Source organism: Sinohyriopsis cumingii, chromosome 1 (assembly GCF_028554795.1).
Source record: "Sinohyriopsis cumingii isolate HCF-2022 chromosome 1, ASM2855479v2, whole genome shotgun sequence".
Lineage (NCBI taxonomy): Eukaryota > Metazoa > Mollusca > Bivalvia > Unionida > Unionidae > Sinohyriopsis > Sinohyriopsis cumingii.
The window spans coordinates 80,739,167-80,764,103 of record NC_142961.1 but is presented as its reverse complement, the minus strand read 5'-3'; the positions used below and the strand labels follow the sequence as shown (position 1 = coordinate 80,764,103).

Genomic DNA, 24,937 nt, shown 5'->3' with positions numbered 1-24,937 from the left:
CTTTTTGTACACCTCCCCCCATTAGGAGGAGCATATGTGATGATGCTATTCATTTATTTGTCACCTCTCCATACATCTATCCATTTCCCTTTTTTTCATTCCAGACATTTATTTGAGTTCCCCACCATCTATCTTTGCCAGACTTAATTAACCCTTTCATCACTAAGTAACTTTGAGGGCATAGAGTCCTCAACACTAAGTAACTTTGGAGTTGTAAAGCAAAATGACTTGTGGATTTTGAAATAACATAACTTTGCCAATTTTAAAGATATCTGGCTGAATTAGGTGTCAAAATCAAGGTTAAAAATCAAATTTTATGACTAATTGACAAAAATGTGCATATCTATTACAACTGTTAAAATACAGGTGCAAACAGGTAACACAACAGGTAAAATACAAGTAATTATCTATTTACCTCTTAGAAAGTTCCCAAAACTTGTTCAATTGACCCTATAAGTACTCATGAATAATTCCAGTAGCAACACGTCTTTCTTTCAGGTATATGACAGGTAGAAATTAAATTTCCATAAAATGCCTTGATTTCATCCAAGGTGAGATCGGTCCACACACCTGTATCGCCTCTGGCACGTTTGATCGTCGCATTCAAATTCGTTAGACGGACAATTTTTCCCAAAACTTCATCTGAATAGAATATTTGAAAATATTCCAAAGCTTTCCTGGAGCCATCTAACACTTGGGTGGGTCCAACTCTCTCAGAAATCTGAAACAGATCTCTTTGGTTTTCCAACTTCATCCAAACAAAATTACGTGGAACATACACTTCCTCCGGTTTAAAACCTTCAAAGTCCTTTGTTGTTATCAATGTCACCCACAAGCGCATTCCATTGCCTTTCCAGATAACTTCTCTCATTTTCATCCGGCTTTACTAGGTCGAAATTGGTAAAATCTTCTGATAATTCAAAATCTCACACTTCACTCACGTTCTTTGAACTCTGCCATTTTGGATACAAATTTCACCATTCGGAAAACTTGTTAAAAGTGCCTACTTTGTTCGATATTTCTAGTTGTATACAAGCTAAGCTCACGAGATAATCTAAATATAATATCTACATTACAAGTAGGAAGTTATTAGAGGTACCCCAAAATTCATATAGTCGAGTACTATAACGTTAGAGAAGAACACTGTCCCAGACCAGTAAAGCAGTCCATAGTGTTTACGGATTTACTTCCTCTGGACCGGAAAACTGGTTAAATAGCTTGTATTTGGAAGAAGGAAGAATCTCTAAATTTTGGACTTGCAAGACAAAAGTCAAGGTTATGGGTACTGAAAGAAGAAAAACTGTTCCACCTGTTTACCTGACTTGTATTGCAGATTAATTTTGGATAATGGCTTGCATTTAAGATGCAAGGAAAATATCTGTTGATTTGGGGTATCAGGCCAAAGGTCCATATCACAATGACTCCAAAACCAATGGTTTCCATATCTTGATTTCTTTATCAGCTTTTGCCAGACTTTGTTAATATCTGACATTTGTGCTGAAGAAGTAACTTATTCATTTTGGGGTCAAAAGTTCAAACGTCAGGATCACAAGGATTGAAAGAAGGAAATTAATTTCCATAAAACAACTTATGTTCTGTATGATATGCCATGAGTCACTTTGTAGATGGCTTGTATTTATGATGATGAAGACTTAAGGCCTTGTATTAAGATACCAGAGCCATGTAATAATGACTTCCATCTGTCTCTCAGTTCACTTTCTCATTGAGTATAGCCCTTCAATCCTTAACATGTAATTCATTGTCTTTAAGTATGTGAAGTGCTTATCACATGTAGTTGTGCCTTTTAATGGTTTATTCTTTTCAGCGCCAGTATTGATAAGAGTTTTTGGCTGATCCTTGTAATCAGCATAAATCTGGAACAACATATTCAGATGCAGTTTGTTGTATACATTCTTTCATTCACTTGGATGTCCCTCTGATGGGTTTGTCTCTTCAACTGTCATTTGGATAGAGTTGTGACCCTTGATAATTAATTTCACATCTTCATATGGGATGTTGCTTGTACCCAGCACAGCTCTGCAAATCTTACACTTATTGCATGCGATTTATTGGTTATTTGCATATTATATGTTGATAAGCCCTTTAAGGGTTTTGTCGTTCTTAGTATAAGTGAGATAGACAACTTAGTTCTGCACTATAACTTTAAAGCTTTTTCAGAATAATGAATGAAACTTGGGAAACTTTGCACCATTATTAGAAGGTGTATCATGTACCACATTGTGGGTCCTATCTTCATTGCCAAGGTCATGGTTTAGTTTTCAACATTTTTCTCATTTCTTGATAACTTTTGAGCAGTTTCAAATCAGTAGATAAAGCTTTGTATACATACACCTCAGTACTAGAAGGTATGTCACATACCACATTAAGAATGCTATCTTTGGTATTCATTCCAGAGCTGAAAAATATGGAGCAGAATGGCCCCACTTGGTCAAAAACTGGGTCATTTAAATATAAAAGGGTGGGGGGCACAAATATCTGTACCAGTTTGTTTTCCCCAGAAATTCAAAAATACAATATTATCATTTGCATTTGCATCATAGTTTTATTAATCTGTGCAATAAATATTCACTTTTCCAACTTTATATGGTTTGAGTCAGATGTTGCAAAATCAGACTACAGTATGAGTTTCTACCATTTCTTTGTCTCCTAAAGTATCTGTGTTCAGCAAACATTTATTTTTATGGACAAGGAAATAGGACTGTGCCTTAGTCTGACTCGGGGACAACTAATCAAAGTAAATAATGCTTAAACTGTGAAGATTTATTGCAAATATGAATAAATATACAAACCGAGAACCTTCCATAATCTTTAGCCTGCCCTGTTGCAAGCTTTCTATATTGTGATTTTAATTCCTCATGCATGAATTAACATTCACCTCTTGAATTTTGACTTAAATTCTTCCCTGTATGCTGCATTGGAAACAAATGCAGCAGAGTTTTTGCTAAAGGTTTCATCTTCAGTTCTTGATATTCTCTATCAGTAATAATTGACCATGTTCTCTTGTCAAAATCAGCATGACAGTTCTTTCAGCCAGTAAAACTGATCATCTTGTGCATCTTTAGCAGTGAGTGCACTTTGTTTAGTAAGCTTGTGATACACTCAGTTCACTCAGTCTAAAATCAATGATAATGATATTTTGTCATTAATTTATTGAGTCTTTTGTATGTGCCCTAAAGGTGCCATGAAAGGAACTTCTTTCACCAAAGATGTAACATAAGGGTTATTGGCATAAGAGGAGAGTCTTAAATGACTCTATATCTTCAAGATCAAGGTCACTAGAGTATACTACTCTCCCATCACACCTTCCGTTTTGGTTTAGAAATTAAAAGCCATTTGAGATTTAGGAAGAAAACATTTTATACTTGTAGATAGTTACTGTCTTGTCTGCTATATTGGGGGTCCAGTCTTAATTTATCAAGGCTCCGTATACCACATAGAGGCTTTTATCTTCAGTGTCAATGTCATGGTGTTATATGTTGAATTTTTCCATTGCAGTTTTCTTTCCACTAGACAATTTTAGGTCCATTTGATGTAAAAGGATGAAACTTTGTATAACTATACATTATCTCTAAAAGTTATGGTGCATACCACATACAGGGTCCAGTCTTTAAGGTCACGGTTATAGGTAAAATATTGTGGGTTTCAGTCACATATGCCCTTAACTTTTTTAACTAGAGAGCTGTTTAAGATAAAATTATGAAGCTTGGTATATTTATATATTGTCACATGAAGATGTGCATGTTTGGGGACTGATGGTCAAAGTCACAGGTCAGTATTTTAAAGTTTATTTTGTTCTGCCTTGTATCATAAAAGCTGTTTGAGGTGTTGGGATGAAGTGGTATAATTATGTTTGATAACATCTTATGGATCACAGTCGAGGTTTTATCTTCAAGGTTAAAGTTTCATACAAAACAGGGTTCTTATGGTCTTTGAAGGTCTTTAACAGTTTGGGAAAAATTAGGTAGCATTTTAAAGGCCTTGAAAGTTTGGGAAAATCAAGTAGGTTACTCTGAGGTCTTTCAAAGTCTTTGAAAATTGAAATAAACCTAAACATTTTAATTTCTTTCCATAATCACAAATAAAATTGTCCAAGGTTGTTAGATTCGGATGTAGTCGAGTTTTCCTGGTTTCTTTCTTTTGATTAATAATAGTTTGAATTTCATCATTAAGCAATATCGTAGTATTTTGCATTCATTGTTTTCCCATATAACATAATTTGTATACAGAATGTTAGCAAAAATAGGTCTTGGAAATCTATGTTTGTGATCTTTGAAAGTTTGGGAAAAGTCTTTGAATTAGTCCTTCAGAATTCTTTATGAACCCTGTCAAATCTTCATTTTAGTTAGTAGTGTGCTTAGATCATGTACAATTTCCAAAAGTACAATATCCAATGAAATATCCACATTACATAATGTAGCATAGAGGTATGCCAACATTCTCTCCATTGTGCATGTTTTAAATGCAAATAACTTCACCTTACATACGTCACTCTCTCAAAAGTATCTAATAACTGGTGAGTGCCCTCCAACTGCTTTTTCTCAAGGGCAATTGTCAGCTTCATTATTGTGAACTTTTGAAACCTCACTGAGGTAGGCTGGGGACAAACGTGTAAGATCCAGTTATGATGGTGGTATTGCCCGTTTTCCTTCAATATTACTTCACCATTTCAGCAGATCTTTTCAACAAGTGTACATGTAACATATTCTTTTGCAATTTGGTATGTACATTATCACATCGAGTTAGATGTGCCTCTGATGAATTTGGTCTTGTCAGCTCCATTTTGAAAATGTTCGGCCCCAAACAGTTTAAGTATTTTCCTAAGATGTTGCTTGTATGTAGCACAGATCTGCATTCCTTTGCACTTAGTTGGATGCCATTTGGTTGGTGAGCTGCTTGTTACATATAGATATCCCTTTTAACAGTTGTGTCTTTTCAACTCCAATTTTCACAAGTTATTATCCCTTTTCCATCATCATAACATCTCCACCATAGATGCCCCTTGTAACCAACACAGTTCAGGGACCATTCAGTACATTCTGATATAATTATGTGTCTACAATATCTAATAGTCCTAGATGTGCCATCTTGTCAGCTCCATTTTGGATAGAGTAGTTGCCCTTGACAATTAGCTTCACATGGGATGTTGCTTGTTATTGACTTGTCTTAAAAATCATTGAACATATTCTAATGCAGTTTGATAAATGCATTATCTTAGAGACTTGTATATACTTTATTTCCGGTTAGTATTATTTAGAAGAGTTGCGACCTTCCAGTTGTTCGCCCTCCAGATATTAGTTTTTGCAGTAAACAGAACTTGTTGGATTTCAACCAGATTTGGCATTTGGCTTCAGACGATGGAAACCTTTATTGAATTTGATTTTGAGTATTCCACCATGTTTTCTTACAGAAGATTTTTCCCTGCTTGCCATTCTCTTGAATTTGCTTTCTATAGCATAACTTGACTATGTTGTTGCATTTCAGTTCAATTTTCATGCACCTTGAATGATTTTAATTTTAAGTGTTCCACATTATTAATTGGAAGAGTTATGGTCCCTGATTGCCCATTCTCTTAACTTTGCTTTCCATGGTATACTTTGCTATGGCATATTGTTTTTACACCATGGGTCATGTTTTCACATCCAAGGGTAGCAAGTTTAGTTCCCACCCAGCTCAGCCCTTGTCAGCTGCTTCATTCTATCCTTGGAAGAGCTCGTTTCCAATGCAGGATATTGCCATAGAGAATGCTGCAAGTACTATTTAAAAATAACCACCAGGAATAGCATTTAAGCCAAAACTTGTGTGCACTTTATGAGACATTGAGTGAGTTGGATTTCCAGTATTCCATGTCATTTAGAAGAGTTGTGATCCTGATTGCCCATCTCCAGGCTTTGTTTTTCCAGCTGTAATTCTTCTGTTAGGGCCTTATCGAGTAATGTGTAGAGAGAGGGGGACCATATGTGATGCACTTATCACTTATACTTCTAGTTTACTTTGCTTTTCTGTAATCATTTTCAGTGCAATATCACTAATTTGTCTTACAGATTGTACATTCTTCAATGTTAAAACAAAACCTAGGCATATATTTTAAAAAAATGTTTTGTCCTGTTGATGTTATTAAATAGTTCACTGTGCTAGTGTGGCAGTTGTTGTTGTTAGTTTAAAGCTAGTACCTTAGGAAAAGTAATCCCTTGCTATCACAAACCATTTGAAGGCCACATTGTTTGTTATTCATGGGTGTCTGCAAAATTTACTTTTTATACATGGGTCTTTTGGGCTTTCCAAAGGGGCTTATGTCATAAACAGCAATAGAAAAGGTCTTTATATAGCAAGGGACTACTGTGCTTATTGACTTTACAAGGCTTAGCTGGAAACAAGGCTTAAAATAATGTTGATCACATTTACCTGCATGCCCCCAATATATACCTCTGTTAGCTGTGTGTATTAGTTTTGTCTCTCCTGTAAAGTACAGGCAAGTCATAATTATCACTTTTCCAGTAGCAAGATTGTTGTGATGCAGGTGTATGCATCAACATTAAGTTCTTTGTTTACCAGGCTTGTCATGAGAGTTTATGGTATGGTCCTTTGTAATGCATGTTCTGTTTACAATTTCAGACCTGTGAACTCCTACAATTTGACCATATATCTTTACTGAAGTGACCTTTATAGTACAGACTTAATATGAAAATATACAAAAATATGATGATTATGATCAAATTCCAGATATTGGCTTGTCCAGGTTAGGGACACATCTAGGTTTTATCTTTAAAATCTTGTTTTCTCTACTTCTTCTGAATAGATGGTCATATCTACATTGGGTTCTCAGTAAAAGACTTCTTATGATGTATAGTTGGTCCTAAATATATATGGTGCTGATCTGATGTCTAATATGGCTGCCACAGAAGCCATCTTGAAAATCTCATGATCACTACTCCTTCTGAATGGATAGTCATGTAAGCATGGGCTTTTCAGTAGATGACTTTTTATGTTTATGATATCTAGTTGATCCTAATGAAAATGGAGCTGCTTTTGCATCCACAATGTCCACCAGAATGGCTATCTTTAAAAAAAAATTGCTATTCCACCAGAATATCAGTCATATCAACATGGAATTTTTAACTAAATAACTTTGTGTGATGTCGGTTTGTTTCAAAATAAAAATAGAGCTGCTAAGACAACCAATATGGCCATTACAGTGGCCATTTTTAAAATCTTATTACTTCTCTTATGATGTCATCTTTGTTGTAAATGAAAGTGGTGACAATCTGACATTAAATATTGACACAAACTGGCCATCTTAAATATCTTGTTATAGCTGTTTCTCCTTGATTTTTTTTTTATATTGATATTCTGTTTGCATCAAAAGACCTCTTATGAAATTTAGTTGGTCCTAAATGGAATAGTGCCAGTCTGATATCCAATATGGCCACCATGACAGTCATCTTTGAAACTCTATATCATTACTTGTCCCAAATGCAAAGACAAAGCAGCTTAGGTTTTCCACCAGAAAACTTGTTATGATGTCTTGTTAATCCCTAATGAAAATGATACCAATCTGATGTCCAATATGTCCAACACAGCATTTAATTTTTTAATTTTGTTATTGCTGAAGAAAATGGTTGCAACACTAAGCAGTTAAAAGAAAGAAATTGTCTTATCTTGAATTCCTGGAAATTCTTTTCAGGCCGTAAAGTGTCAGCCCATTTGAGGGACTCTTGCTTTGATTTGGTTTCCATAGCAGTTGTTAGGTTTTCATAGCAATATTTTGTTAATAGTATTAAATTACCTGCTGTTATTACATGTGTTTAGTTTTTCATGGCCCTAGTCCCCTGTCCAAGGAGGTTATTCTCTGGTGCAAGTCGTCAATCTATGTAGATTATTCCCTCTTCCAGTTGGCAGACTAAAATATTAACATTATTCCATATGTTAGTCAGCTTCTGACAGTGGGAATTTTGCCCTTCATTTTCTTGACTTCACATATTTCTCATATTTTTTCTTCAGTTGTTAGTGTTCTCATTATCTAAGTTTTCTTTTTAGTATTTCTGCTGTCAATTGTATCCTTTATTTGTGTTGCACTTATTGCTTTCTACTCAGTATTTTAATGTATCTGTGTCCCATTTTTATGAATTTATGGGTTTTGAGTATATTATTAACAAAGTGGTGCTTCTTTGTTTTTATCCTACTATTAGTAACAGGTATTAGGGTTAGAATTACCTACCCAGTCCCTTCTCAGAACTTCATTCACATAGGGATGAATTTTCTCAGCAATCTGTTTTTGTTTTGGGTACTCTAAATACAGCAGCAGACTTAGTTCTTGGAAGGCTTCATATGTGACCTCTCAAGTTCTTGCTTTTAGCAGACTGGAGACCCCACAAGGACTTTCTGTCCATTAAGATCCCCATAGGATCCAAATTTAATCATCACCTGAGTTGGTGGAAAAATCAGGACAGGTTTTTGACAAGTTCAAATTTCATACATCAGATCTTCACTCCTTTCTTTACACCCAATACCTCAGAAGAATCAAGCTGGGGTACAGAACTTAAAGTATGAGGGAGTAGTTCTGCAGGGTGTATGGTGTTGGAAGAATCTTCACTTCAGTCTAAAATGCAGGTTATATATCTACCACTTCAAGGGTGTATCAACTGCATTAGACATCTCTGTATCCTGGTTGCTATGGACAACATATTGTTCCTAAGATGTCAAGTAGGCACTTGCAACCCATCTCTCTGCTTGGAAGTCTGGATCCTTCTCCATTGGACAATTTCAGAGGGGCTCACTCACAGAGTCTGCCACATTTGTTGCAATAGAAGTATTCTGGTAGAGAGCTGGTCCATCCTCATGGACTGTTCTTTGCACTGGCTGAGACACATTTTCCTCTTTGAAGAAAGCCATTGGAAGAATTGTTTGCAATGAGGTGGAACATCAGTCTCCTACTCTATGTCTCTCCAGTGTCAGAGAGGGCATGGGTAGTAGACATCCTCATTCTGAGATGGGATCAACTAGGCCTATGCCTTCCAAACCTTTCAAAATAATCCCCATAGGTTTTTCGCATGGTTAGGACCTCCAAATCGCGACTCACCTGATAGTTCCCCTGTGACTCGGCATCATGATTCATTCATCCCCTTGATGTATCAGTTATCATCCCCAGGGAATTACCACTGAGGAGGGATCATCTTCAGCTGCAAAGTGGGTCCCTTTTGTTTTCCACCCTTATGCCTCACTAATCTCAAGCCATCGCAACCATTTTTCAGGCAGGCATGCCAAATTCTTTATTTGAGCTAGAAGGCAATTGACTTTCAATCTGCATGATGTCAAGTGGATAATAATTTGTGATTGTTGCAGTAGGAAACAGCTTGATCCTTTCTACCCCCTTGTCATCTATTTTACTTTGAGGAAAAGGATTGCGCATTATGCACATAAAGTGCTATAGAGCAGACATCACCTGTACTATGAAAGTCTCAATGGTCTCTACAGTAGCCTCTTTGTGAACCTTTGTGTGAAGTTGTACTCAAGAACCTTACTTTTAAAACAGCCTTCCTTCTCTTCCTGTTATCATTGATGAGAAAGAGTGAAGTTTCCTGCCATGTTGTTTGACAAAAGAGTTGTTTATGGCTCACTGGTATCTATGACTCTCTTCTTGGCTAGCCTGGGTTTCTGGCCAAGAACCATCAATCTCCTAGCCACTGATCCAATTGAAATATCAAGTGTCAGTTATATCATTGCTGGGAATGATCATAAATACTCCTGTGCCCAGTTAGAGCATTGTATTTTCTATATAATAAAAAGAAAAGGGTTGTAACTGTCTTTTTCCACCAATCAAGCCTCAAGGCACCTCTTATATTCTCATGGTGGATTTTTCAGACTACTAAAAGAGCTCATAGTCTATCTCTTTCAGAGAGAACTTTCTTTCATGAAAATCAATTCTGTGGATGATATAATGACAGTTGCATTATCATGGTCTCACTTGGCTTTTTCCTTTGATTAGTGTCTCACCAGAGTGATGGCATATATGCATTGTGCTCAACTGTATCAGCCCAACAAGCTTTCAGGTCATTCTTCAATCGACAGAAGAATACTGACAGCAGTGATATGTTCACTTTGGAATTTATTAGGCCATCAACCTCTCCACAGGCTGGCAAATTTAGCAATGCAAAACTTTTTGGTACATTTTTACATTTCTTGCTTGACGCATTTCAAGCTGTTCCTTAAGATGGTACCATATAGCTTGTACTGAGGTGCTGTAAAATGCTGTTACATGTATACATATTTCTAAGACATTTTTTTGAAAGTTTTTTTCTCTCTTTGCTTACCTAGCATGTATTGGCCTCCATAGTAATCAAGTTGAAAATGTATTGTGGATACTTTCAGAAACACTAGGCCAATTTTGATCAGACTTTCTCTTTTACCACCAGCATGTGTTTTGAAACCACTAAAACAGAGGGCCAATTTTTAAATCTTACTTTTAATTTTGCCCAAGACATGTTCTGAGAAAGTTGAGTTTTTCCATAGCAATTGTTTGACTTCCATTGCAATTGGGTGAAAATCTAGTTTGGACTTGCCCTGTTAAATTGAAAGATCTTAGGAATATTTCATATATCTTGTGCCAAGGTTGATATTTTCTAGGACTCCTTTGAAAGCAAATGGCTTTCATAGTGATCATTTAAAAAATGACAGAGCGAAACATTCTGTGTCATTTGCTTCATTTTTTACTTTCAGACTTGTGTAAGCCAAGTGAGCAACATCAGGTCCACTTGAGCTTCTTGATAGAACTATTATTGATACTTACAAAAAAGTACCGTATATACTTGCTTTTAAGTTTAATCCAACTACAAACTGTACAGACCAAGATCTATCATCACATAATGTTGTTTTCAGTTGGATTTGTTAGTGAATCTATATGGTAGTTAACAGTGATGTAATGTTTTGCTCTAGTGACTTTGCTAGAGTTTTGGCAGAGAAGGTTAGACATGGTGTTCCGCAGATTTCTTGTGGTCTTTTTATTGTGTTGTGTATTTTGTTTTCATGGTAGTTCACTGTGTGAGATTCCCTTTGTTGTGCACACTGGTATTCCTGTTTGTTTATGCATACCAAAAAATGAAGCTCAGTAATACTTCTATAAAACACTTTTACTTTTATATTGAATGAATGAGCTTAATGTACTTTCTTTCATGCACCATGTATCCTATATCTTGTTTCATCCTTTCACAATTGCCATTTACAGCAACATCTTAAAATAAACTATTTGATTACTTATACATGATTTTTCAGAGAGTACACTGGCATCAAGGCCTTTCAGGTTTATTCAATAGATGACAATCTGTTGTTCATTGTGGCTGCCATTACTCAATACAGTAGTCCCCCTCTTATACGACCACCTTTTTTGCACCAGGAAAGTGGCCTTATAAGATGGGTGACCTTTGCAGAGGGGGACTTTATTTGTGAGATGTATATGTATATGTGTATATAGTAGGAAAGGTATATATAACTTGAAGCAGTTTACATCTTAAGTTAGAAGTAGCTTTAATTATTAAAATGTTCTTGTCTTAAAAACAGTTTTTTCAAGGTAACATAAATTAGTAGTTCTTATTCTTAGTAGTGGAATGTGAGTAGGATATTGTTGGTATGCGCATTACAAAACCATTCAAAAACATAATTTAATTCTTGGTACATATGTTGTTTCATATTTAAAATAATTTTCTTTCCATTTACTCTATTTTCCCACTGCTACAGAATATTCTCCTGATCTTTTACAATCTTGTTTATTTGAATCTTGCCAACATAAAATCTTTTGGCAAGTGAATTTTCCCTATTGTCATCAAGTCAAATAACGTTTAATTTTCCTTCTAAAGTATTATTTCTTCATTTACTTGATGACATGTTGAAGTTTTGTAATGATTTATTCCTATGTTGCTAATTGTACAGTACTACAATTCAGTTTTGCAGATGTAACTTTCGTAAACGAAAAACCTTGTTATAAAGGAAGTGATACATGTACTGTCTCGTGATTTTTCAGTTTTTGTCTGGTAGCCTGTTTTGTTTAAGGTTAATTGTTTCTGTGTGTGAGTTAATCCACAAAATCTATTGTTAACCTATTTGATCATGCTTTGATCTTGACAATTACATCTGGTCATAATCGTCAATTAAAAACCAAACAAAAAAATCTGCTGTGTGAAGCCCAAAACTCTCAAAACATTGCTGGCCCCATTTTTATCTGTCCATATTATGATCTTGACAATTACGTCCGGTTGTAATTGGCAGTTTTAAAAAAATGCTGTGTGAAGGCCAAAGTTCTATCAAAACATTGCTGACCCCATTTCCTGCAAATGTAGGCTTTAATGATATAATTATAACCTTTGTAGTACTTTAGCCAATACTTCTTTCCGTAACGAAAACCTGACATCCGGAAACAGAAATTTGGAAAGATATTCTGATTACTTATCTTACTGTAATTAAATATTTGTTCTGGACACATATTAATTATAAAATCTGTCTGCTTGTGATAGGTAAATTTTACATTTGTGCACTAATATGTTGGCCGCTGGTCATGTTAGAGGGGTGGCCTTTTTTTGAGGGGTACTTTTGAACTTAACAGTGCCAAGGGATTCTGGCCACAAAGAGAAGGTGGCTGCTGATCAGGGGGCTGTTCATGAGGGGGACCACTGTACAGAAAAACTTATTAAAAAAATTCCAGCTCCAAAAGCACAGAACAGAATTTGACCAAACTTAAATGAAAGAATCCTGGCCTGAAGATCTTTAAAACTTTATTCAAATAATGCAGATCTTCATTAGTTTTGGCTCCCACTACTAAAAATTTAAAAAAAGCCTTTAAATTGCCTTTTTCCAAATAGCACCCCAAAAAATTGGACAAAGCTTGACAGAAAGAATCTTGACATGAAGTTTTTTTTATAGATATGTTTAAATGATTTTAATCCATAATCAAATGTTGCTGCCCTTATTGAAAATAGAAAACCTTGGAACAACTTCCCAAAATATGCTCAATAGACTTTGGCCAAATTTGACAGAAAGCAATCTGGCATTAAGGACTTTCAAACTTGAACAAATGATGCCAATTTACCTAAGCGTATAAAAACAAAAATCCTTTAAGTGAATTCTAATAAACCCCACTTCAGAATTTAACCTAATTTGAGAGAAAGCGTCTTGTTTTGAAGATCTCCTAATTTGGTACAATTGATGCTAATCTGCCATCAAATATGTATTATAAAATGCTGTTTAACAGAATATTATCAAATTTGACAGTGTCCTAGCTTTTAGGCCTTTCACAGCTTTAGAAGTGATGATGATCCACCACTAAATATGTCCACTGCTACTAAAAATATAAATATTTGTTCAGATTTATGCAAGATTTAATTACTCAAAGGAAGTCGTCATGCCACTGATTGTGTGCACTTGTTACACTCAGGATGCCACGTTTCTGATTCAGTTTCGATAGACTTGGAATGTATACTTTACTTTTATCATCAATGCTGTGATCTTTCATCAGCTTTGCTGAGCTTGTGCCTTATTTTCATTAAACTTTGAATATCAATTTATATGATGAAGATTGAGAATGCACAGGATTCATATATATTCATAAAGTGATTAGCTGAGCTTGTTAACACTCTTCAGACTGCACTTTTTGATCCACATTTGATAAGATTTGGTAAATAGGTACAGGATTATCAAGGACTTGGATGACTACAGTTATGAGGAAGAGCCATGCGCAATAATATGGTTGTTCTGCAACTGACTGGCTGACATTGTCAAAATTGTAATACCTCACTTTCTGATCATATTTTGATCAGGTTCGTAAATAAGATTATATCATCAAGATACATGTGTTTTAGTATGAACAAGGTGTGATCTTGCAGATGATTAGCTGAGCTTCCATTTGAGAGACTATTTCTGACCTACTTTTAAACAAATTGGTAAATCGGTTAATATCATAAGATATTTGATGATTATAGTTTTGAGTGCAACCTAGGATATCTATGTGGTCATCTTGGAGATAATTTGCTTAATGGTTTTACCACTCGAGAGAATGCATTTTTGATAGGATTCTGATTGGACTTGGTAAATAGGTCTGAGTTATCAGTATGATGGTTGAGTATGATTATGAGTGAAATTCATGCATATTAAAATGACATGTGCATGCCTTTTACTAGTTGAGTAACTACATTTCTGCTAAAATTTGTTGATCAAACTTTTTTAAATAATCTTATATTATCAAGTTTTTGATGAAAGAATTTATTGTCAGGATATAGTAAAATAGGTCAAATCAACACAACATAAAGTTTGGGAAGTAGTTTACATAAGTTTGTGCTTACAATACTGCGATGAAATGGTCAAGTATTGTAAGCCAAGTGATTCGTATCAGGCCTGTTGTTATATTTATTAATCAGTTGATTATAAATTGTTGCTAAGACATTTTAATCCTTAAAATCATTTTCTGATATTATGAATTATATTTTGTAGCATTTTACAGAAATTCTTAAGGTGTTGTTGATGCATTTAGTGTTGTATTCTGAGATTCGCCTCATTACAACATATTTTCAGATATTTTAAGAGATGATAATATCACAAATAAGAGCACAGATATTTGGGTTTCATCAGCCTTTTGATGAATTGATATGTGAATAATACATGATTTCATTTGCCTCTGTTACAGGTCCAGTGGCTGATAGACAATTACGAGACAGCTGATGGTGTTAGTCTCCCAAGGAGTACATTGTATAATCATTATTTGCGGCACTGTCAGGAACAAAATTTAGACCCAATGAATCCTGCTTCATTTGGCAAACTTATTCGCTCAGTTTTCCTAGGACTAAAAACGAGGAGGCTTGGGACAAGGTAGTTAAATCTGTTTTCAATCATCTTTTACTCTCCTCTGTCTCTTTTCTTATAGTAATTGGCATTATTGTTGTTTTCAATAAATCTATCTTATTTCCCCAGAAAAAAACAAAGAACTTCATTTTGCAATTTATCTTTGCAGGGGTAATTCAAAGTATCATTACTATGGGATAAGGATAAAAGCAAACTCACCCCTGAACCAGTTTACTGATGACCAGACAATGGCAATGAGGCAGCAGCCAATGTATCAAGGAAAAAAGTAAGTACTTGTGAATTTGGAGCAGAAATTAGTAATAATGATAAAACTTGAAAGTATTCCACTATTTACAGTGTTTTGCAGCAGGAAGCCAACCTGAAACTACCTTTATATCTTCTACATTTTGGACTTAGTTTCTGTGCTAAATCATTAAAAAAAAACAACCATATACATCAGGTTACAATTCTTTGCAAGAAATGTAAAAAATATTGCATTTGAAGGCCCGAGTCAGTTTCTGCTATAATGAAATATTCCTTGTTACTTAGAAACTATGATCTCCGTATAGTTTTTTTCCTGAACATTTAACAAACAAATGTAAGCAGTTTAATGCTTTTATGGCAGAGACTTTTTCCTGCAAATATACAGGAAGCTAGAGTTCTTTTTATTTATTAGGCTCCTCATCTTCATGACTTAAGTACTTGAGAATCTATATTGCATTACATCAGTATGATTTTGAGTGAAGCCTTTACAAATCAGGACCTTGAGTGATAATGTGTAAAAGTTGGCAAGTACTGTAATTCTTGTAATTTTTCATATGCCATCTGTCCATAACAATCAGAAATATATATCATGTTTTTTTATAAATAAAACTTTGTATTTTCCTTCAAATACTTCAAATTTTTATATATAATCATTTATAACTTGTTTTGAAATTAAGTTTGTGTTTTGTAAGCAGATTCCGCCCAGCTAAACAAGAGTATGAGGGCAGTGAAGGTAGCCATGGAACACAAAACTCGGGGACATATGAAGGGCCCACATCACAGCAACAGAAGCATCAGCAGTTCCTTGGAGATGCATCCACTGCTATACCAAACTTTGGTGATATAGCCATAACAGGTGATTTTCCAGAAGGTGTGACTGTGGAACACATCAGGACATTTGAAAAGATGTATAGAGAACATGCAGAGGTGAGTGCACACATGATCAGTAGGCTCTTGGGCAATTTGATTTATGTTTTCAAACATACTGGTCTTGGTGCTTTAAAATAAAGTCACAAAGAACATTGTCCAAATTACCTTTTTTTGTTCAGACCAAAAGGTAGTATCTTTTAGACTCTCTGATGTAACAAAATGGTAGAGAATGAGAATAAATATACCTATTTCCAATTTGAAAAGGGTTAATGAGGTAAAACTCCCTTGGAGAAATTACTGTGTGGGAGATGGAAAATAATATTAACTTTAAGTCAGCAAATAGTATAGACTTGTAAAATTTGAATTTTAAGCAGAAAAAGTCCATTCCACAACTAAACCCGTGTACAGGGATCTGCTGAACTTGTAAGCAGCCCTGCAGAACTCTAAATAAAGTTTGTATTCCTGGTACATTACTTTGTGCTTTGATCTTTAATGTAGTTGCATCTTGTGATTCCCACAACAGCAGGATTACAAGGGGCCGTTGTATTTAAAATCATCTTAATATGTTTTGCAGGTAGAAGCAGGTTTAAAAAGAAAAAGTAGTATTCTGTAACTTTGGCAATAAATAAACATACTCTCACCTTGCCAAGGTTTTGGTAAATACAAAAATTGGTTTGCAAAGAGGTGTGATGTAAATTTTAATTTTTTTCTGTGAAGAAAAACAGGCATTGCTTTCTCAAGAAAAAATTTAGAATTATAATTGGTAATTATTCAGCTTAGTTCTATTCCGGAAATTGTGGAGTGGTTTGATGTTAAATGTGGACTACGGAGGCTCAAACAAGTTTGGTGTCACAGTGGAGTAAATAGATACTGTATTGGGCACCCAAGACCCTGAAAATTTAATAAAAATAGGCCATCTTAAGGATTGTCTTTTATCTTAATGTGCAATCATGCTAAGTAGAATTTTCACATACATTTTTCATCATGGTGGAGCTTAAAGAAATATATCCATGGTGTGGGATAATATTATATTTTATGCCTTGTTTGCAAAAATAAAAAGTGCCTTCCAACCCCTTCCCATACCATTATTTCTTTCTTTTACAGTGAATTTTTAGATCTATTTTTTTTCTCAGAATGTTAATATATGCTATCCCATGAAGTTTGATTTGGTACTGAATATTTCGTAAAAATCCTTGTGTAGATCATAGTATGCTATTTCTTTTGCAGGCTATTGTAGATGTTGTTGTAAACCTGCAGTTTTCACTCATTGAGGCCTTGTGGCAGGGGTTTTGGAGGAATCAATCATTAGATCACATGTAAGTCATCATATATGTTGATTTCATCCACATGTAAAACTTTGATTTTAATGCAGATCTTTATAAAAACTGGATTTGTGTCATGCTTACAGCAGTGGAAAAGCAAAACAAAGCAATAACTTTTCCACAGCAATGATAATAGTTTCAATGTCAAAGGTTTCACTAGCACATCTGCCCATATGCCAGGTGAGCTTATGGTATGACCCTGTCATATGATGTCTGTTTGTCCATCACCACTTCTTTGCAACAGTCCAGATACTTCATTTCTGATCATATTTTGATCAGACATGGTATGTAAGATATTGGATCCAAGTGTGATTATGAGCAGCATCCATGCATATTGATGAGGTGTTCTATGATGGGGTTTGCATGGTCATTGAGAAATGAACACCTCATTTTATGACCTTGAAAGTCATTAATTTTTCACTTGGATCATTAAAATTCTTTGAATTTGAGATTTTGCTTCAAAATAAAATTTGGTGGAGAATTTTGCTTTCAAGCCATTATTTAACATTGTATAAGGCTTGAAAGTCCACATTGATTTTTCCATCATCTGCTAGTTAGTCTGCCATTATTAGAATCCACAAGAAGTAATCTGACATTGTGCATAACATCCTTTTGCAGGATGTCATTAACGTGTACTCTCTTAATTCACCAAGTGTTTTCACTAAACAAGGATGGTGTATTAGCAATAGAGCCTTTTTAACATGTGATCATCGCAGAATGCCTGGAAAGTGCACATTCAGCAATAGTTGGCTGCAAAACAAAGACTTCATTAAATGGCTAAGAAATGATGTGACCTTGAAATACAGAGTGCTTTGTGTAGTATGCAGGAAAACATCAATATGGCATGAATGTTCATTGCTGCCTGGGGTTGGAATCAATCAAAACACATGCCTGCTATTTCAGTGTCAGTGCTCATAGGGTCAGTATAAACTGTCTCATTTAATTCTTTGTCATTGCTGTCCGCTGTGTCATAAAAGCTAGTTTCAGCTTTTTAGTGGGTTCTACAGATTCAATGAATGATAGTGGAGGTGCAGTTTTAGTGACAGGTTTCATGCAGAGCAGTGATGTGCTGAAAGCTGAAATATTATGGGTGTTAGCAGCTTTATTCGACAGAAGACAAATAGGCAGATGAAGCAGGACTCAAACAAAAGGAAGATAAATAGAAGAGAGAGAGATAGTACTAGTCACAGTTGGATGAGCAAATACAACAGCTACAAAGCAGTGTTTAATATTTGGGTGCAGTTAGAATGACTTTATTATCATTTGCACTTCTATTTCATTACATTTATTTACATCTTGAGTTTATTTTTGTTTCATGCACTTAAATTAGTAACTGGAAGTAGAATAATTGACACTAAGATTAGTCATTGAAAACTGAATACTGATCATTAAAATGTTATTGAAAAGTCATTGAATTTCAGTTCTCCAGATTTGTATGTACCCTGTAACAATCTTGAAGCCGTATTCCTGATCAGATTTGGTATTAGAGGTTATATCATCAAGGCCTCCAATCCTACCTGAAATTCATATTACCCAAATTTAGAATTAATGAACTTGAGAATAAGCTCACATAAGCTTTGAATAGCACGTGACCCAGGACATGGTGTTAAAAAGATAGTGCAAGTTGAAGGTAAACTTAACCTTCTGCTGCAATGAGATAAATAAAGTTGAAAGAGTAATACTTCTGAATTTAATATTAGCAGGTCAGGATCTTAACCAAAGAGGCTTTTGTTTGGAATATGCAAAGTTTTTCCCTGTAATAAATTTACGTGTTGAAATATGTGTATGTGGATGTGGTTATCTGATAGACAGGTCAGTGGGATTTGTTATTTCTGCTGCTGCTGCTTTCTTGTAGCATCCTAACTACATCATGTTAGAAATTGCGTTATTTATGTATATCACAAACAAGGTTACTCTTTCAAAATGCAGAAATTCAAGTTGCAATTCCTAAAAGAAAGATTTTTAGAAATGTCAGTTTACCTCTAGTCCTATGGCATCATGTGCAGTTGGATGGACCTTCAATCGTCAGTAATCCAATAGAATACTGAGTTTATTCCTCACACTACTGTTCACTGGAAGAAAATTAGTGGTGGATTTGAAGTTAACATTCAGCTTGTCAAAGGTAAATAGAAGAGGTATTAGAACTGACATCTACACTAGTTGGGTTCAGTGTTGCATTAAGTCTTGTGCATATATATGTTCAAGACATTGAGCTAGCAGCAAAATATGCCTTAAGGATGATGCTATTTTACAGCTGATCTTGATATGTTAACTTGCTTGGCAATAAAGCAGTAATACTTAAGAATGCATGGATTAAAGAATCCTTTTTGGAATTGTACATGCACTGCACACTGTTTTTACTTTTTTTTTGTACACATAATAAGCACTCCAAAATGTATGTACTAAGTTCTGAGCTTTCAAATGATACCTATTCAGGAGGAATTATGGGGGCATGTCCTAGTCCATACTGATGTCTGGTGGCAAGGTTAATTTTTGAAACATATTGCATGAAATTGAAATATTCTTTTTTAAAAATTCTGTTCCAGAGTGCAAAGCTTTTGTTTCAGATTCATCTTTTCAATTTTTTAGGGCAGACAATGATTATGAGAAGCGACTTCCACGAGACATACTTTTTGCCATGTGTAAATATGAGCCAATACAGAAATATGTGAGAAAGTCTGACTATGCTTTCTATCAAGCTCTAGTGGAAGTACTTATTCCTGATGTCCTCAGACCAATACCTAGTAAGTATATACAGTGTTACTTTAGCTGATTGATTATTTGAAGAATTAACATGATCAAGAAGATTTAAGGATAATCATAGGTGAAAGATTGGAGTATTTGATTTTTTTGTTTTGAAAGGAGACGTTTTTACATTTTTAACACTTAGAAAGCTAAAAGTTTGAAAAAATATGTCAGTGGATGAGATCCTTTTCATTGGAAAGAAAAGGACCTAAAAGCTGGTTATAAAATGTCAGTATAAATCTTTTGAATAAATATATTTTAAGTGTAAATAGTTGTTTGAGATTGAAGGCTATCCATTTAAAATCAGTGTGATGACCAATATCATGAACAGTAACATTACGGGGGGAGGGGGGCTCTTTTTATGACATCTCTTTTTATTCATTCATCGGTTAAACATATGTACACATTTATCCTGGCTGACATAATATATCACAGGGTTTGTAGGTAAAAAATGCAAAACAGCCACTGTCCTATAAGTTAAGCAGTGTAAGTATTTATTCCTGAATACACAGAGGATATTTTCTTGTATTTGGTGAATAACATATTTCATTGAGTTTTGAACTCAAAAGATGAAATACATGTTAGTCACTTGGAGCAAGCAAGTTTTCTTTTTATGCTCAAGCATAAGTTATATCAGCTTGGGGTTTTCACTTGAATTCTTATGGTTATTACTTGTTGGTGTGATTAAATGAATAGTGTTGCTTGGATATCCAGTGTAACCAACACAGTGATCTTCTTGAAAAGCTTGTTATTGCTACTTCTGAAATGGATGGCTATGTCCACATGGGTTTTCACTGAAAGATTTCTTAGAGTGTTTAGTTGGACATAAGTCAGAATGGTGTTGATATGACATCCAATATGGCCACTGTTGCAACCATTTTTAAAACCTAAATTGAAGGTCATGTTGACTTGGGGATTACTTCACAACTTTGTATGATATCTAGTTCATTCGAAGGAATGGAAAGTCATATTAACATGGGGTTTTCACCAGAAACTTCTTATGATGTCTGGATTTTCCAAAATGAAATAATGTCACTTGGATGTCGAATTTGGCTGACAAAGTGGTCATCTTGAAAATCTTGTTATTGTTACTTCAGAATGGATGTTCATTAAGTAATGATATTTAGTTGGTTTCAATTGAAAATGGTGCCAGTATGATGTCCAATATGGCTTCTAAGGCAGCCATCTTGAAAATCTTGCTCTTTTCTGAATGGAAAGTCCTATTAGCATAGGGTTTATGCCTGACTTCTTATGATGACTATTTGGTGCTGTATAAAAATTGTGACATCATTTATAGCCTCCACAGCAGCCATTTTGAAAATCTTGTCATTGCTTCTTCTCCTCAGTAGTTTCTACCAGAATCATTATAATATCTAATTGGTTCCTAGTTAAAATGGTGCTAGTCTGATCAGCCACCTTGGTGACCATTTCGAGACTTGTTACTGCTATCCTGCATGGATGGTCATATGTTGGTTTTCACCAAAGGACTTCATATGATATATAATTGGTCCTAAATGAAAATGGTGATAATCTAACATCCAATATGGCCACCATGGCATCTATCATGACTACTCCTGAATGGATGGTCATATTTACATTAGGCTTCATGAAAAGATTTCTGATGATGTCTGTCTGGTCTGAAATGAAAAGTGGTGCTCATCTTGCTTCAAAAATGGCTGCCACAGTGGTTAATTTGAAAATGTTTTTATTACTCAAAAATATTGCACATAGGTTCAGTTTTCAGCTGTAAAAATGGGAATGGTTTTGAAAATCTGTTTGGCCAGTTGAGTGTTTTGTGCCTTTGGAGGGACTGTTGTACTTGGAATTGCTTTCAGCAATGTTGCAAAATGAAGTCACATCTTATGACAGTGACTTGTTTCTTCCATAATACATGATGCTAAGCTATAGTGATGTAATTACAAGGCCATGATTTGAACATGATGAAGATGTAAATATGCTATTTTGACCTGTGCAGAGAACAAAATTCGACTCAAACATCTGATTTTATTTTTTTTAATTTCCCTAGGCTCATTAACACAGGCAATAAGAAATTTTGCCAAGAGTTTGGAGAATTGGCTGAAGGGGGCTATGACTGGTGTGCCTGAAGAAATGGTAAAAACTAAGGTATGTATTATATAAATAAAAAGTTTAAGAAATAAAAATGTAAATACTAAAATTACATTGATCATAGACATTATCAATTTTATTTGAAGTTCACTTGTAGTCTTTGGACATATTAATTAAAGAAAACCCTAAGCCACCTTGTTTATTACAGTTACATAACTCTGGTTTAAATCTTTACATTATAAATTAACAATATGCAGTAAAGAGACTGATTTTTTTCCTCATTTATCCTTGTACCTCAGTTCAGAACAATCTGCAAACCATCTTCAGACTCAAATAAGCAGTTCTGGTTAAAGAGAATTAATAAGTCTTAGTGTTTATATCTGATTTTACAGTATGGTATTCACAGCAGTGTTGAAGTACATATTCTTTGGAAAAATCATGGTTGCTGGTCATGTTTAGCAAGTGGTTGGCCATGTCATTGCACAGTCAAGTCGATTCATGCACAATGATTTTGGTCATCAGTGATATGGGCTTGCTCATAGGAGAGGTTACTTAGATCCAGTTTTACTGTACTGTACTTTAAACAGAAGTAGAAAATGCTTTTAAGAGGAAATCACAATAATTTCAAAAATAATATTTCCAATGTTAATATGATTTCTCTAGTGACATAAAACTAAAATAAAATTTGGAAGAATATTATTTAAAGCAGTATATGTACTGGAATTGTAAAAGGGACCATAAATGTCTCTGGAGCTATGATCTTCATCTTTCTTATGTAAATTAGCATCATTTCAGCCTTCCAAGCCATCAGTATTCTCAATACTTTATTTGTGTGGACTTTATGATGGCAGTAGTAATGTTCTGGGACTGTGCATCTCTGATATGCTGTTTTCATTACTACAAAGGATATATGGTTGTAATTGGTCATTTTCATGTACTGTGGACAGATAAATGCATTGTGACATTTAAAAAAAAAAATTTATTGATGGGTTTAACTTTTGCAGTTTATTAGTGTAACTGTGTAATTCTATCTATAAAGCTTTTATTTCTTGGCATTTAGCGAGACTTTTAAAGGGAAGCAATTCTAGCTTTCTTAATACATGATTTTGTACTGTATATCAGTTTGATCTATATTAAAAAGTCTTCCATCAATTTATAGACTTTAATGGATGTCTTCTGATCTAATATCAATAGACATTAGAATCCATTAAATGAATATTTGTGTAGGACAGTAGAGATTGTAATTCTTGTGTATCAAAACATTGCTAGCACCTCACCTCCATTGCTTCCAGCTGCTAACCAAAATATGAATCTTCCACATACATTTTGTATTGTTGTCTATGCTGCAGTCATTGTTCATGGATCATGTTGGTTGCAAGTTAATGAGGAATTGCTGTAGTTATAAATTCAGATTGTGAATATAGACAGGTGAAGAATGGCAAGATGAAGAAGACTGAATTATTTACTGAGAACAGTTCAGATTTATTCCTTAGGGTAAACTTTCTGCACAAGTTCATTATTTAAGTTGATTCTTTCTGCATTCAGCTTGGTGCAGTCAGTGCCTTTGCTCAAACCTTGAGGAGGTATACCTCACTGAACCACCTTGCTCAGGCAGCCAGGGCAGTGCTACAGAATACCTCCCAGATTAATCAGATGTTGACAGATCTCAACCGGGTAGACTTCGCTAATGTGCAGGTATGAAAAAATTACTATTGTAGTATTTCTATGAAATCTGTCCAATTTAAACCCTGCCCATGCTGAATTTTATTGAAACACCCACCCCTATTTGTCCCTGCAGTTCAGATGATACTGAAATGACCCTCCCCATTCCCAAATTTTGTTTACACCCCGTTTTTTTTTTTTTTTACCATTGGACAGGTCTCACTTTATGTTCTGTTTGCCCCATTCTCCACCACATTATGCAGGGGCATCTTAATTTAAACAAGTTTGTATGACTTTTACTCCCAGGAAGTTTCTTCACACATCTAAACAAAATATTCTTTACACAGACAAATAAAATTTGATGTGCATGTTACAATCCATATTTACAAAACGTCGTTGGTTTTTTCATGCTATTTGAATGACTTTTTGTTCTCATTGTCATTGTACAAAAAAACTGGCGTGATCCGTCATCCAGCATCCATTTGCACAATTTTGTTATTACTTCTCCTAATGTACAAAGAGGATTGCCATGAAACTTTTAAAACACATTCATCCCAGGGTCAAGTTGGTCCTAAATAAAAATGTTGCCCCTCAGACATCCAATATGGTTGCCACTGTAGGATTTTTACAAAGGACTTCTTGTGATGTTTAATTGGTCCTGAATTCAAATGGAGCCATTTGGACATCAATATTTGCGGCCATGGTGGTCTCTTGAAAATCTTGCTGCTATTCCATAAGAATGGTTAGTTGTATTGACCTGAGATTTAACTGAAAGACTTCCTATAAAGTCCAGTTGGTGACCCTCAGACATTCAGTATGGCTTCCACAGTAGCCACCTTGACAATATTGTTACAGCTACTCTTGAATGGATAGTCATGTCAGCATGAAATGTTGAATAAGAAATTTCTTGTGATGTGTAGTTGGTTGTAAATAGAAATGGTGCTAACCCGACCTTATCAGTAAAGATGTTAAAATTTTAAAAAAATCACCAGGGTACCCATTAGTGATAATGATCGGTTACCTGGGTACCCAATCAGAGGGAAATTATATTAAATGTGAACCTGAACTGCATTGTTGTTAGTTCATACATGTCAATCCCCTGAGAGGCATAAGAGTTATTATTAATGATGTGAGTGGCAATAAAGTGAGCTGAGCATAAAAAGAGTAAT

At 34.8% G+C, this 24,937-nt stretch overlaps 1 protein-coding gene across 10 annotated transcripts in view; it reads left to right on the top strand.

Annotated features, from left to right (window-relative positions):
- LOC149807216 (DNA-binding protein RFX2-like) overlaps positions 1-24,937 on the top strand; it is an 82,531-nt gene that overhangs the window by 35,943 nt on the left and 21,651 nt on the right. For 8 of the 10 annotated variants that reach the window (XM_089963707.1, XM_089963706.1, XM_089963708.1 and 5 more), the window contains 7 exons: positions 14,684-14,865; positions 15,008-15,124; positions 15,795-16,029; positions 17,200-17,288; positions 19,884-20,038; positions 22,066-22,163; positions 23,652-23,801. In XM_089963707.1, coding sequence (XP_089819833.1) covers positions 14,684-14,865; positions 15,008-15,124; positions 15,795-16,029; positions 17,200-17,288; positions 19,884-20,038; positions 22,066-22,163; positions 23,652-23,801 — 1,026 coding nt within the window. The remainder of the gene's footprint in view (positions 1-14,683; positions 14,866-15,007; positions 15,125-15,794; positions 16,030-17,199; positions 17,289-19,883; positions 20,039-22,065; positions 22,164-23,651; positions 23,802-24,937) is intronic. The other 2 variants (XM_089963701.1, XM_089963691.1) reach the window with 1 other exon arrangement.